Source organism: Ascaphus truei, chromosome 13, assembly GCF_040206685.1.
Source record: "Ascaphus truei isolate aAscTru1 chromosome 13, aAscTru1.hap1, whole genome shotgun sequence".
Taxonomy (NCBI): Eukaryota; Metazoa; Chordata; class Amphibia; order Anura; family Ascaphidae; genus Ascaphus; species Ascaphus truei.
In genome coordinates this window covers 20,520,014-20,535,036 of record NC_134495.1, presented here as the reverse complement: position 1 = coordinate 20,535,036, position 15,023 = coordinate 20,520,014, and the positions used below count along the sequence as shown (strand labels likewise).

The window sequence follows — 15,023 nt, the reverse complement described above, 5'->3', positions numbered from 1 at the left end:
ATAACACTGGCAGTATAAGCAGTGCTGTGTTTCTGTGTATATAACACTGGCAGTATAAGCAGTGCTGTGTTTCTGTGTATATAACACTGGCAGTATAAGCAGTGCTGTGTTTCTGTGTATATAACACTGGCAGTATAAGCAGTGCTGTGTTTCTGTGTATTTAACACTGGCAGTATAAGCAGCGCTGTGTTTCTGTGTATATAACACTGGCAGTATAAGCAGTGCTGTTTTTCTGTGTATATAACACTGGCAGTATAAGCAGTGCTTTGTTTCTGTGTATATAACACTGGCAGTATAAGCAGCGCTGTGTTTCTGTGTATATAACACTGGCAGTATAGGCAGTGCTGTGTTTCTGTGTATATAACACTGGCAGTATAATCAGTGCTGTGTTTCTGTGTATATAACACTGGCAGTATAAGCAGTGCTGTGTTTCTGTGTATATAACACTGGCAGTATAAGCAGCGCTGTGTTTCTGTGTATATAACACTGGCAGTATAAGCAGCGCTGTGTTTCTGTGTATATAACACTGGCAGTATAAGCAGCGCTGTGTTTCTGTGTATATAACACTGGCAGTATAAGCAGCTCTGTGTTTCTGTGTATATAACACTGGCAGTATAAGCAGTGCTGTGTTTCTGTGTATATAACACTGGCAGTATAAGCAGTGCTGTGTTTCTGTGTATATAACACTGGCAGTATAAGCAGCTCTGTGTTTCTGTGTATATAACACTGGCAGTATAAGCAGCTCTGTGTTTCTGTGTATATAACACTGGCAGTATAAGCAGCTCTGTGTTTCTGTGTATATAACACTGGCAGTATAAGCAGTGCTGTGTTTCTGTGTATATAACACTGCAATATCCTGATTTCAGTCCCGTCTTCTTACCAGATCACACAGTTAAAGATAGAAAACAACCCGTTTGCCAAGGGTTTCCGAGGGAGCGATGACATGGAGCTGCACCGCATGTCCAGGATGCAGAGGTAAAAAATCCTGCTCGCATCATTGATTTCTATTCATTTCCAGTGGATCTTTGCAAGTTACAAGTGCACCTGCTCTGGTACTAGGAGGAATACATGGTAACATTGTACAATACTGTACAACGTGGACACCAGAGGTACGGGTGAGACATTTTAATGAATGAGCTCCTCCTACTGTAGGGGTTCTCAACTCCAGTCCTCAAGACCCCCCCAACAGGTCAGGTTTTCAGGAGATCCCTGCTTCAGCACAGGTGGCTCACTCAGTGAGCAGCCACCTGTGCTGAAGCAGGGATATCCTGAAAACTTGACCTGTTGGTGGCCCCTGAGGACTGGAGTTGCCCACCCCTGAACTAGGGGGTCTCCGGAGCTGTAATACTGCGGGTCACCTCCAGGGATCCCCTGCTTCCTATGCATTAAAAGAAGCTTGTTCCGGAGAAAGATGCTAGTTTAAAGCCCCAGTGATGTAGAATGAGGCCTGAGTCATTAAATGCCTATTTTATCATTTCTAATCAGAACTGGAATGGAAAATTAGAGCACAGGGGCGCCTTTTGCACCAAGCGTTGCAAGCAGCTGTTCGCCACAAAATTGGCACACAACATGTTTATTTAAAATTCTGCCTGTGCGCTAACCGGACATTTCTCCGTCTGCACCAGCAGCGGCCTATTGTGTTTTATTTTTTATTTCCTTTGCCGCACAGAAATGGCCCACGCTGGGCGTACAGATAAGGAACTGTCCTGTATTTGGACACTAAAAAATTGGAAGTACAGGCAGTCCTCGGTTATCCGACACAATGCGTTACTCAAAATGGCGTTGGATAGCGAAACGTCTTAAAGCGAAACACGTTTTCCCATAGGAACACTGTTTAAATGAAAGGTTCCGTTCCTGAAGGCATTTTTAACACTAAAATACACCAAATATTTTATGCAGGCAATAAGATACGCAGCACACACATAAATTATATAGTGTATATACTGTATTATATATACAATATAACATAAAATATAATATAGTATATTATATAGTATAATATAATATAATATTATATAATATATATATTATATACACATAAACAACGTTGCAAAGCGTCGTAAGAGCGTTGGATAAGCCGTTTTGCCGTTGTAAAAATGAACATAGGTATGCATTGCACAGTGTAGGATAAGCCATTCGTTGTAAAGCGAAGCGTTGTAAAACGAGGGCTGCCTGTAATACTGAACATGTATGTGTATACCAGTATAACCTCTCTAGACATGTATGTGTATACTGGTATTACCTCTCTGGACATAGTGACCTGACTGGCTTGGGGGGCCGCAGGATTTTCCCCCAGCAGAGAGAGCATGGCTGTTGGCTAGGGGGCTGGGCAACGTCCTCCATCCTGATTGGCTGCTGCTAGTTAATGCAGCCAATCAGGAAGTGGTGTCAGGATCCTGAGGGTGGGGCCAAGGAGTGAAGGAAACAGCATGGAGGCAAGAGAGGTGTGTGTGTGAATTTGTATGTGTGTGTGCGTGTGTCTTGAGCATGTCGCCCCTTTCACCAATGTGTCCAGTATTTTTGGAGAAGACGCCTGGCACCCTATGTACAGATGTTAAAGAGATGTAGTAAAAAAACAAAAAAAAAGATTGTTTCAGTGCGTCAAAAAAAGTTAAGCTTGCGTCAAAAGTTGAATCCGGCGTAATCCCCGAAAAAGTAAGGTTATTTTGTTACCGCAAAATGAAGTTGCTATGTATTAACTAAAAATGATATATACTGTAGTTAGGAATTTTAACACATTAACGCTTCAAATCAAATGTTGACTGATACAATTTACATTAAAACAGTATTTTTGTTTTAATTATTAACTAGGTTTAGTAAATATAACTGATTAGTGTAATAGTATGTATAATAGCCAAGCAGTGAAAATAATACATTTTGTTACCTATATAATGAAACATTTGTGCCGAGTCACATACATTTGTGGGTTGATACATAGCAACTTAATTCTGCGCTAACACTAGTAAGAGACTTTTGGGGGATTACGCTGAGTTTAATTTAGCATACGATATTGACACACTTACTACTTTTTCTTAATGTACTGATACATTATTTTTGAGTATGTCGCATTTACATCTGTATGCCCAGCGCTGCCCATTTTTGTGCGCCCAAATATACTTGACTTAAACCCCTTTTGAGGCTTAATACTCCTATTTAGGGTGACAGTTAGTACATAGGTGCGCACAAGCGCAATAAAGTTTGAGATGTCTCTGCGTAAATTTTTACACCCAAAATGCCTTTTGCGATGCTTAGTACACAGGGCCCAAAGTTGTACTCTAGTACAGGGGTGCGCAATCTTTTCCCCCTGCCGGCTGTTCCCCCACCTCGCGCCCCCCCCCCTCCTTACCTTGGCTCCAGCGTTCTGATGTCACGTTGCCATGGCAACGCGACATCCCAGCGTTGCCATGTCGAAGCGTCGCCAGAAGTAGTCTGAGCCAAGGTAAGTGAAGTTACAGAGGCCTTCGCCGCTTCCCTAGCATTTAATTTAAATGCCTTCGGGAAGAGCGCGGGGCCCCTGTAACCGCCGCGCCTCCCCCCCCCGCAGAGAATCTCACGCTAACCCTGCGCCTCACAGTTTGCGCACCTCTGCTCTAGCACACTGCTAGGTAGTGAGTAAGAAGCTGCATCTTGGGGTTAATTAGGGACAGTCTTTAGCTATATATATTTGATATTTTTTTGAGGGGGGGGGGGTTTGTATATGTCCACAAGCATCATATATATTACAATCATCTCATATCTACACTGCCAGACATGCCAACTCTCCTTGATTTTCTGAGTCTCACTGATTTGGGGTCAGACTCAGTTTTATAGCACCAGCGTCTCACAGACTTTGAAGGTTCTCATTGTTCAAAACCGGCCCTTTAAATGCCATTTTTGGTCCACAAACCCCCAAATTTTCTCCCCTCGGAAGCTCCGATCTCTGCAACGCCGAGTTCTCAGTGCGCTTCCCCTCTCTTGTCTTCCCACCAGCAAGGAGTATCCAGTGGTGCCGAGAAGCACGGTCCGGCAGAAAGTATCCTCTAATCACAGCCCCTTCGGCTCCGAATCCAGGGCTCTCTCTGGCTCCTCCAACCACAGCTCCCAATACCAGTGCGAGAACGGAGTCAGCAGCACCTCCCAAGACCTGCTCCCCCCTTCCAACCCGTACCCTGCCCTGCCACACGAGCCTGGGCCCATTTACCACTGCACCAAGAGGAAAGGTAAGTGCACAGGTGCCCGCGTCTCGCTCTGGATTTAACCCCAATACCACCCTCCTGTCTGTTTCATCAGCGACGTTGTTGATCGATTCTTCATGGTGACGTTTGTAGCGGTCTCAACTTATGGTGGGTAAAAAAAAGGTGGCAGATATGCAGTGGTCACAGTGAGACAGCACGAATATTCATATTCCCCCCCCCCCCTTTTCCTTATATAGCACTGACGGTATACACAGCGCTGTACATAGAATCTTGGAGGTGCAAGGAGTTACTGCCCCGTAGAGCTTACAATCTAATTTTTGTGCCTGAGTCACAGGGAGTTATAGTGACGTGCCCAAGGTCACAAAGGAGTACGGGATTTAAACCGGGTTCACCCACTTCAAAGGCCATTACCACTGAGCTAGTCCTTCGACCCCTACTTTTTTATTTTCACACCCAGAGGACCGCTAGTTTTTTTTTGTTTTATTTTTGTAAATGTACCATTCCACTTTCTTTTTAAAAGAAAAGGAGCTATGTTTTAGTATAAACGTTTTTCTTCTTAAAAATATTATTACAGCATAAATATTGCCTAAAAAGAAATAAATCTAAAATACAGTCCAAAGAACCTTGTCCCCAACGTTTAATAAATGCAGAGGTTGTTTAAAATAAATCGTGCCCAGCACCCCGGATCTGTTTGTAAGTCACGTCGATCAAACGTGGGGTGGCTGTATTGGAAGGTGACCGTAACACATATTTAGCAGACGCTGCCCTCCTGAGTGTCGCTCTCCCTGCAGCACATCCATCCATCACTGGCACTCACCTTCAGGGTGATACATTTTTTTTAAGAAGCAGGTTGTGTAATCTATGTCATTCTTGCTGCTCCTTCCCCAAAACACACGTGGTCCATTTTTATCAACGAGTTATCGGCTCCTGATGCAAAGCCAGAGCGGTCAAAGGTATGATCCCCAAAGGGAAATCACGAAACCGCACACAGTGGGTAAGGTACAAAAAGTGTATTGAAAAAGATGGCTCACAAAATCCAACGTTTTGGTCCAAATAGGAGGACCTTCTTCCGGGACGTGCTGCAGGACTATGGCTGTGACAGATTTATATACCCATAAACCAGTGCAAACAATCAGATGATGTAAATTCATTAATCATAAAAACCGCACAAAACACCACCAGGAGTCGCCAGTGACATGCGGCGGCCAATCGGAACAGCACTATACAGCCTATACTCTCTGCGCATGCGCGATCAGCCGAGAGAAATTAATTCAAATCTACATTATACAAAGCGTCCTCTGCTGCTAAGCGTCCAGAACACTGGCGTCTGATCACCACGGGAGACAGAGACAGGTAAGACTGCGCATGCGTGTTTGGAGTGCTGGCCAATGGTAGCGCTGAACGCGGCACAGCCATCACTGGCTCCGTCGGATGAAAATCACAGTCCGGCAATAGAACAAGTGAGGGAACACTGTGAGTGAAGGGTAAAGGAAAGATAAAAAACACATAAACACACAATGTTGCAGGCAGCGAGTAATTCCAATCGCTGGACAGGAGGCAGTAAGGTGAAGGACTCTGCTGGCAGCAACTGGTTCACTACATGAAGTACCAGGCACACCATCCATAGTTAACAGAACCAAAGTGGATTGAAGTCTCTCTGTGAATGCCCACAGTTCTTGGCTGCTCAAATAGACTGATTTCATTTGCTGTTGCTGCAGTTGTTCAGAAATCTAAAGCACAGAGAGCACCAAGGTTGAAGAAATATATATTAAAAGTAAATAACAAGTATCAACTTACATATAATAAATCTGAAATCCAGTGAGATCGTAAGTGGTACAGTCCATGCTGCCCTGTCCGTGAGTAGAAGGGAGGCAACGCCGAGCTCGAGACAGTCTATCCCGCGCTGGGATCGAGTGGTGTCTCCGTCTTGCTCTGCTACTTCCGGGTATGCGCAGTACCGCGTGACCCTTGCACTATGTGCATGTTTCTAAGATTCATGGTCTCTCTCTTAGGTCAACTGGCGATTTAGACAAGGGGCTGATCTGCCTGACGGAGCAGATCAGTCTGCGAAACATGTTGTGGTAAGAGTACTGTGGACACCATGCAGATCAGCCCCCTTGTCTAAATCGCGAGTTGACCTAAGAGAGAGACTGTGAATCTGGGAGACGTGCACATAACAGCGCACGGGTCGCTACATTAGGATCTGTACAGTAAATTTGGGGAACATACAGGCCCACCACCTGAGTTCCTGTTACTTCTGTTGGATATTGTGTTGCACAAGAATTTCTTTAAGTTTGAGAAAAAGTACTACCTTCAACTGATGGGCACGGCTGTTAGGTCTAATATGGCCCCGTCGTATGCCAATCTATACACGGAGCAGTATGAACAAACGCATATCCTCAACGACACTCAGTTTTCCCATTACATCATTCGGTATATGCGATATATTGATGACGTGTTCATGCTGTGGGGGGCTACTGAGGAAGACCTTATGTTATTCAAGGAACATTTGAAAAGTATCCCATCCAACATTAGGTTCACTATGTGCTATAGCCAGACTGAGGTTGCTTTTTTAGACACGGTGGTATACAAAGGTCCGGGTTCTTTGCTTACGAGGTTACATCATAAGGAAACGGACAAGAATACCCTTCTTCTGGCTACCAGCCACCATCCAGCACCGCTGAGGAGGAGTTTCCCTTTCTCCCAGTTTCTACGGGTGCGTAGGATAACCAGAAACAGGCTGATGTGGAGAAGGCTCTGAATGCAATGGCCACACGGTTCTTGGATCGAGGTTACGATAGCCAGGAGATTAATATAGCTCTTTCCAAGGTAAGGGGCATGAATTGCAGTGACCTTTTAGCTCCCACTATTAAAACACAAGGGAGTAAATGATTTAATGTCAACAGCACCTTCAGCACTGCATCAGCTTCATCAAGTCAAGTATCTTGAAGCATTGGCACATCCTTGCTAACGATAGGAAGATTGAAAGCCCTTTCTTTACACCACCACTTTTCTGCTATAGAAGAGGCAGGAATTTAGGGGATTCCTTTGCCCAATCTGAACCTGCATCTAAATATACTAGTGCCAGTAATTGGTTGAGCAGGACGCCTGGTGTGCATAAATGCCATGGGTGCACACATTGTCAGCATTTGATACTGGGCAAAACTTTTGCACATCTGCACAGTGGTAAACCTATGAGGATATTGGACTATATGAATTGTGAGTCCAAGTTCATCGTGGATTTGATTCGATGCCCGTGTGGTCTACAGTATATTATGTAGGCAAAACCACACGGATGTTCAAAGAACGCACGTGCGTACATCGATCTACAATCAGAAAGGCTCTGCAAGATAGAAATGATGCGGAAGATCTTAAACTACAACCGGTTGCTAGACCCTTTAAACAGTTCAAGCACAGTTTAGCTACATTGAGATGTATGCTCATTCGCCATGTATGTGCTCCAGTAAGGGGCGGGGACAGGGGAAATCTCTTACTCCAATTGGAAGCAAGGACGATATTTGAGCTAAGTACAATGACACCAAAGGGTCTCAATGAAGATTTTAAATTGGGGTATTTTCTGTGATTGCTCTGCAATATTTATTAGGAGATTTCTGAACAACTGCAGCAGCAAATGAAATCAGTCTATTTGAGCAGCCAAGAACTGTGGGCATTCGTGGAGAGACTTCTATCTACTTTGGTTCTGTTAACTATGGATGGTGTGCCCGGTACTTCATGAAGTGAACCATTTGCTGCCAGCAGAGTCCTTTGCCTTACTGCCTCCTGTCCAGCGATTGGAATTACTCGCTGCCTGCAACATTGTGTGTTTGTGTTTTTATCTTTCCCTTACCCTTCACTCACAGTGTTCCATCACTTGTTCTATTGCAGGACTGTGATTTTCATCCGACGGAGCCAGTGATGGCTGTGCCTACCATTCAGCGCTACCATTGGCCAGCACTCCGTACACGCATGCGCAGTCTTACCTGTCTCCCGTGGTGATTAGACGCCAGTGCTCTGGACACTTAGCAACGGAGGGTGCTTTGTATTATGTAGATTTGAATTAATTTCTCTCGCCTGATCGCGCATGCGCAGAGAGTATAAGCTAAATAGCGCTGTTCCGATTGGCCGCTGCATGTCACTGGAGACTCCTGGTGGTGTTTTTTCATGGTTTTTATGATTAATGAATTGACATCATCTGATTGTTTTTACTGGTTTATGGTTATATAAATCTGTCATGGTCATAGTGCTGCAGCACGTCCCGGAAGAAGGTCCTCCTATTTGGACCAAAACGTTGAATTTTGTGTGCCATCTTTTTCAATACACTTTTTGTACCATACCCACTGTGTGCGGTTTAGTGATTTCCCTTTGGGGATCATACCTTTACTTGTGTCATTTCTATGGAAAATGCACCAGACCATACACCAACTACCGGAGTGCCAACTGTCTCTTTTTTGTATATTTTTGTGTGTGTGTATATATATATATATATATGAGCATACAGGAATATTTCCATTTGCTATATATATATATATGCTCATACTGTATGCTCATTTGCATGTCACAGACAGGTCTGCAACCCTGCCTTTCACCATTATCACCCAGCACATATAGAATAGTGTGTATATATATATATATATATACACACTATTCTATATGTGCTGGGTGATAATGGTGAAAGGCAGGGTTGCAGACCTGTCTGTGACATGCAAATGAGCATACAGTTATATTTACAGTTACTATTCTATATGTATTCCTATGTACTAAGAGTCGCAAATGGCACAATTTTGGTGTCAAATTGACGCAAGCAAATCACACATTGCATTGCGCATGCGTGCGCCTTTATACTAACCTTTTTTTTTCAATGGGCGCCTTAAATATAAAAAATGATTGTAGACTTAGTCATATATTCTTGTGAATAGACACAGACTGCGCTTGGCATACTGATATTAAAAGAATGTACTAAAAAAAGTGTATCAGTGTGCCCAAAAATAAAATTGTTGAAATGGCGTCAATATCGTTTGCCAAACTGAACTTGGCATAACCCCTGAAAAGTCTGTTACTAGTGTTTGCACAGAATAAAGTTGCTATGTATCAACCCCAAAATGTATTTGACGTAGCGAGGATGTTTCATTATATAGGTAACAAATAACAAAATGTATTATTTTCTGAGCGTGGCTTTTATAAATATTATTATGCCAATGATTAATATTTACAACATCAGTTATAAATAAATAAAAATACACATACATCTGTTTTAATTGAAATTGCATCAATCAGGCATTGAACATGACGCGATGCGTCCAAATTAATTTCAGACAAATGATGCGTCCTGTGTAGAAGTCACATAACGACCTTCATACATGCCACGCACACTATATGAAGGTTTGTACTACTTTTTAGCACTAAAATGTTGACGCACGAAAAATGGTCAAATATGATCTTAATACACCTAGTAGCCCCAAAGAGGCATATATATATCAAGGCAAAAGGGGTGGAATTGGGGGGCAAAGAATATGCAGCATATGTATAAAAATGACAAAATTCCATTGAAAAGAATAGGATTTTATTCTTTGATGCATATAGTGCAATATAAAATTGCTGCACTTTTGCCACAATACATATGCCCCAGAGTGATGCTCCTTATTGCAGCTACGCCCATGCAGCATATTTCTGATGCTGAAGAGATCTTGTGCTTGCAAAACATACGATGCACACCCCATCCCTTTTATTATCTAATAAGTAAAAACATGCGTGTATCTTGGACTGAATAAAGAATCCCCTCAGCGCTCCCCCTGTTGTCCCCCTGGAGACGGAGGAAACGTGAAGTGGTGAAGGATTAGCTCTGTGGTAAGAACATTGGCAAATACAAGTGCTGGGTACAGGGCCACCGACAGATTTCATGGGGCCCACGAAAAGAGTTTAAGGCCGGCGACCCCCCCCTATATTAAGAATATATATAATAATAAATATAATAATAATAATATTTATTATTATTATAGGTGTCCAAACAGGCAGAATCAAACCTTGACATCTGTGTGCTCTGTACACTCCTAGCCTTCTACGTCCCCATCTTATTTTGCAGACATTAGGGTAACTATATTCCTCCTTTCTATCACGAGCATCCAAATGCACCAAGCTCAGACAGAGATAGCAAAGGCTCTGTGAGGGGGGGGGGGGGGGGAGGGGGAGGAGAGTTATGGGCGAAGCCAGCCATCAATGAAATCAGTGACCTATCCATCTCTATAGGGCTATCTCAGCCCTACAACTACAAGCTGAGTTTATGTAGCCTGAAGACAGATAAGAGCTGCTGCTAAATTCTTGCTGCCCTTTCCCCATTCTTGGGATTCAAATCATTTCAAAATACAATCCCTGCAATGTGTTGCAAGCCCATCGGGCAGAGAAGGTACAAATTCCAGTGTACTATTAACACGAGAGAAACTTTCTATGAATGGCTATAGCAAATGTAAGACACAGAGGAGTGTTATCTATATGTCTTCCACAGGCCCCCTTCTTTCACCCAATTGTCACATGTCATACTTTAGTTACACTGCAGAAACAGATTCTGGCTAATGTCATGCAAATGCATGTCACTTTTTAGCTTCCAATCCAATTCAAACAGGAATGTTCCCCTAGAGCTTCTGTAATACACAGCACAGCCCGGGGAAAGAACAGAAGCAGAACACCCGCTCAGAGAAAGCTCTTGTGTATTCCCGAGTTTGTCCTTGGTCACTGACTCATTGTCAAGCTGCGCTAGTAGTGTTTGCAAAGCTTACAGAATGACATGCGGAAGACATGAAGATCAACTCCAGCCTTTCTTATAGTCCCTTGCACCATGACAGTTTTGGGGGCCATGTATAAAAGAGGTACTAATGCACAGTAGCACCCCAAAAATATATTTACACCTGTGCCAAATGTAAGAGACTAGTTAAAGCAGCAACCCCGCCCCCCTTTAAAATCGAGTATTTTTGTACCCTATTTAAACCAGGGAGTCCCCGGTAGCTGAATCGTGGCATTCAACCTCCCAATTACTGAGAAGGAAAAACAAAGATGGCTGCGGGGTCACCCAATCAGAAGCTTTAACTGCATTTTATTGGCTGCCAGTGAAGCTGACCCAAATGGCCATATTGTTTATCCCGTCCAAGAATTGTTTTAAGGGAATTTCAATATGAAAAATCTCAGGTTCCTCTGGCTTCGAGTACTGCGGTATAGCTCCGGGGGGCGCCCCGTTTCAAATAAGGCACACAAATATATGGAGGGGTAAAAACGAGAAGCAAGAGAGGAGTTTGCCCCAGGTCAGATTTGTGCGAGAATTGTCCTCCCCCAGACACAGAGATTTTGTTATAATGTGTGTGTCTCATGGATGTTCCTGTAACCATTCCCCAAAGACACAAGTTACGCACAGGGGGGAAAGTGCCTCTAAGTGTTAATTTTACTGCAATAAGTTTAATGATGCCCCTTTATTATAGGCCTCTTGCCGAGATTTACGAAACTCCCATATGAGTTATCAGACAGCGATCCCACGATAACTGCCATTGATGTGAATGGCAGTTCTTCTGGTGGGATAACCTGTATCGGAGCTTAATGATTCTCCCCCGACGTCTCTCCCAACATAACCTCATTGCGCCTGGTGATCAGCGCTGATCAATGTATGTATAGGACTGGCTGCATTAACATATGCTCCCTAACAAAAGCTGCAGCTTTTTCTTTCCAACTACTACTGAAATGAGGGGGTCGCTTTATATTCAGGGTTGACCTATAATCGGGCAAATACGGTATATGTTGTCAAGTAAGACTATAACCACAACAACACAACAGTTGCCAATGAACCACGTTTATGCTTTCCCTGCAGCAAATGAAGAATCAGCTGAGCACCCCTATAAGAAGTCCTACATGGACACCTCACCAGGGGAAGAGGATTCGTATTATCGGTCCGGGTACCCACAGCCTTCATCGTCATCGTCTTCCTCCTCCTTCCGCACAGAATCCGCTCAGCGCCAGGCCTGCATGTATGCCAGTTCGGCGCCCGCCACGGAACCCGTGCCACCTTTGGAGGACATTTCCTGCAACAGCTGGTCAAGTGTGCCCTCTTACAGCAGCTGCACGGTGGGTAGCGGGATCCAGCCCATGGAACGTCTGCCCTACCAGCACTTCTCTGCCCACTTCACCTCCGGCTCCCTTGTCTCCAGGTTGGGCAACCACGCGGGCACCCAGCCTGGTGATTCCCATTCCATGTTCCAGCACCAGCCCTCTCACCAGGCCATTGTGAGGCAGTGTCCTCCTCAGTCCGGGTTGCAACAGGCATCAGCTCTCCAACCCTCCGAGTTCCTCTACCCGCACGGCGTGCCCCGGACCCTCTCCCCGCACCAGTACCATTCCGTCCATGGGGTGAGCATGGTGCCAGACTGGAGTGAGAACAGCTAACAGGGCACAGAGAGGCAGAAAAGGTTTTACTGGAGTGAAGGACTTGGTCAAAAAGGGGCAACCCTTAAAACACAAACGCAGGGTCTCTTGGTCCTTGTGGGGTGGACTCATGTTTGAGGGGAGAGCAGGGTTTATATGCTGAACCTTATTCCCTCATAACCTCAAAAAAACATTCACCCTATTCTTTCACTTTCTGCCGCTGCCATCCTATTTTTTCCTTCCCCTTTCATTTGGATCATAACTAAGATGGAGAGGGATTCTGTGTTGGCAGCCTTTCCCAAAAGGGGACAGTGAAATGAAAAGTTGTCTCAGAAAGGGTCCTTTGGCTTTGCACTTCATGTAGCAGACTGACACCATAGGGGCTCCCCCTCGCCCACGTGAAAGGACCAGGAAAGCTAAAAAGTGATGCACTTCATGTACTCATCTGCACGCCCGTGCCAAAAATATTTGGTGTTTGCAGTGTGTATTACACAGTGTGATATTTAGGAGGTTGGAACAGGCTGTGACAGGCCATGTAAAGCACGCAGAGAAGTTCTACAGCGTTCTTCATGCTTAATCACATATTGCGTTGGAGAGGGGCTGTGTGGTTACATCACCATAAAACCCAGGTTAAAGCAGCACTTAGCAGTTGGGTTACCGTTTGGAATATAGACATATTAAAAGGGTACACAAACACACAGACACATGTACATCTGGAGGCATATACAAACACAGGCACTCATAGAAATGTATACGCAAGGGTATATGTACACCCAGGAGGTAATATAGGTGGAAAACAGGTTGATATTTTCTTTTAAATCAACAGGCTGTATTGTATAGCTATATTGAGTATTCGTAACAGTTCCAGCATCCCACAAAGCTTCTTCTCAACATGTGATGATATACAAGTCCAACCAAGCTTGTTAGATCTGCCATGTTAATTCTGTATGTTGGATCTCTCTACCCTATAAAAACCAAAACTTGTAACAAAAAGGATAGCCCTTCACCATTGCAGCACTGTGTCTGCAACGCCCTACATGGCCTTGATGAGGTTAAATAGCATTTCAGGAGGATAGTGTCCGGTTTATTTTTGGTCTTTGACTCATAAAAAAGGCTGTTCGTGGGTGAGAGTGTACGGTCATACTTAGGACTGCTTTATACTTAATGATCATTCTCAAGGTGGTGAAGGGGGCTCATGTATACCAATAAGGCACTTTAGGTGTTAGGTTAGCTAGTCATCCCCAGTTGTTATAAAATCAAACTCCTGGTGGCAGTGCACAAATAAGTGAGATTTGGGGTTTCTGGGCCAAAATCTGAAATGTTAATGTGCTACAAAAGTACTGAATTTTATTAGTAACACAGCGATGCCAGATATTAGTGAAACTAACTCAAAATCAGTGAGTGGACATGTCTGCCTTGCACACCCCCCCCCCCCCCACCCAATGTTGGTATTGTTGCTTCCCATTCAGTGAATATCCACAAGTTCTTGTGTTCCATCACAATGTATCATTGTTTTATCTCATTCCCAACCAACTCCTCCTCACGTGCCCCCCTCTCTCTCTATTTTCGGGGGGCAACACTTCCACCCATCCCTAGTTTTCCAGCACCCTAGCCCCAACTATACCTGACATGGCAATGGGACTTTGCCGTCCCCCCTCCAAACACACAAAAGAGAGTGCTAGGTTTGTTGAATTTCGTGTTAACATTGACATTGTTATATAATAAAAGATAATATATTTTTTCCGTGTGGTCTGTCTGTGAAGGATTTTTGTGTGTGCTTGTATCTTCTTGCTGCACTGTATATATATTTATATATATATATATATATATATATATAAACAATCAAAAAACAGGCGCACTCATAGCGTAGTAAAGTTTACAAAAATTTATGTGGAGTTGAATGTATAAAAATGCACACTTACAAACATAACGGGAATACAAGCAATTATGAGTAATACTCAATCGCCAGCCAGAATGCAGGAACCAAGCCACTCCGGTAAGATCGTCCGATATGGAGGGAATTCAGCAGCTCCCACAATGTACTCGTGTACCGGAGGAGGTAAGGAGCGTCGTCCCACTCCAAGCCCCTAGTCACTACAATGAGTCTCCGATCACAATCCCGCGAGAACTCAATGACGTCACTGGGTTCACCGGATGGATAGTAACAGCCCCCGCAGAGATAGCAAAGTAATGGCTGCGATTGGTATAGATTTACCAAATGTATAAAGTCCCGTAAATGAGATAGCAAATAAGTATTAAAACTGGACAATATCACGTCCACAAAGCACCTTTCATCTCGAAAGACTTCGTCAGGGGTAAACAACATAGATTTTTTCCGTGTGGTCTGTCTGTGAAGGATTTTTGTGTGTGCTTGTATCTTCTTGCTGCACTGTATATACAAAAACAAATACTCGATACCGTTCTGTGGCTAACTAAATGCTTTTATTTGTG

General features: G+C 43.9%; 1 protein-coding gene across 1 annotated transcript in view; it reads left to right on the top strand.

The window, feature by feature from the left end:
• Positions 1–14,277, top strand: part of TBX5 (T-box transcription factor 5) — a 49,010-nt gene extending 34,733 nt beyond the window's left edge. The window contains 3 exon segments of the mRNA XM_075568827.1: positions 884–975; positions 3,970–4,199; positions 12,022–14,277. Coding sequence (XP_075424942.1) covers positions 884–975; positions 3,970–4,199; positions 12,022–12,593 — 894 coding nt within the window. The 3' untranslated portion in view covers positions 12,594–14,277.
• Positions 14,278–15,023: the final 746 nt, after the last annotated feature.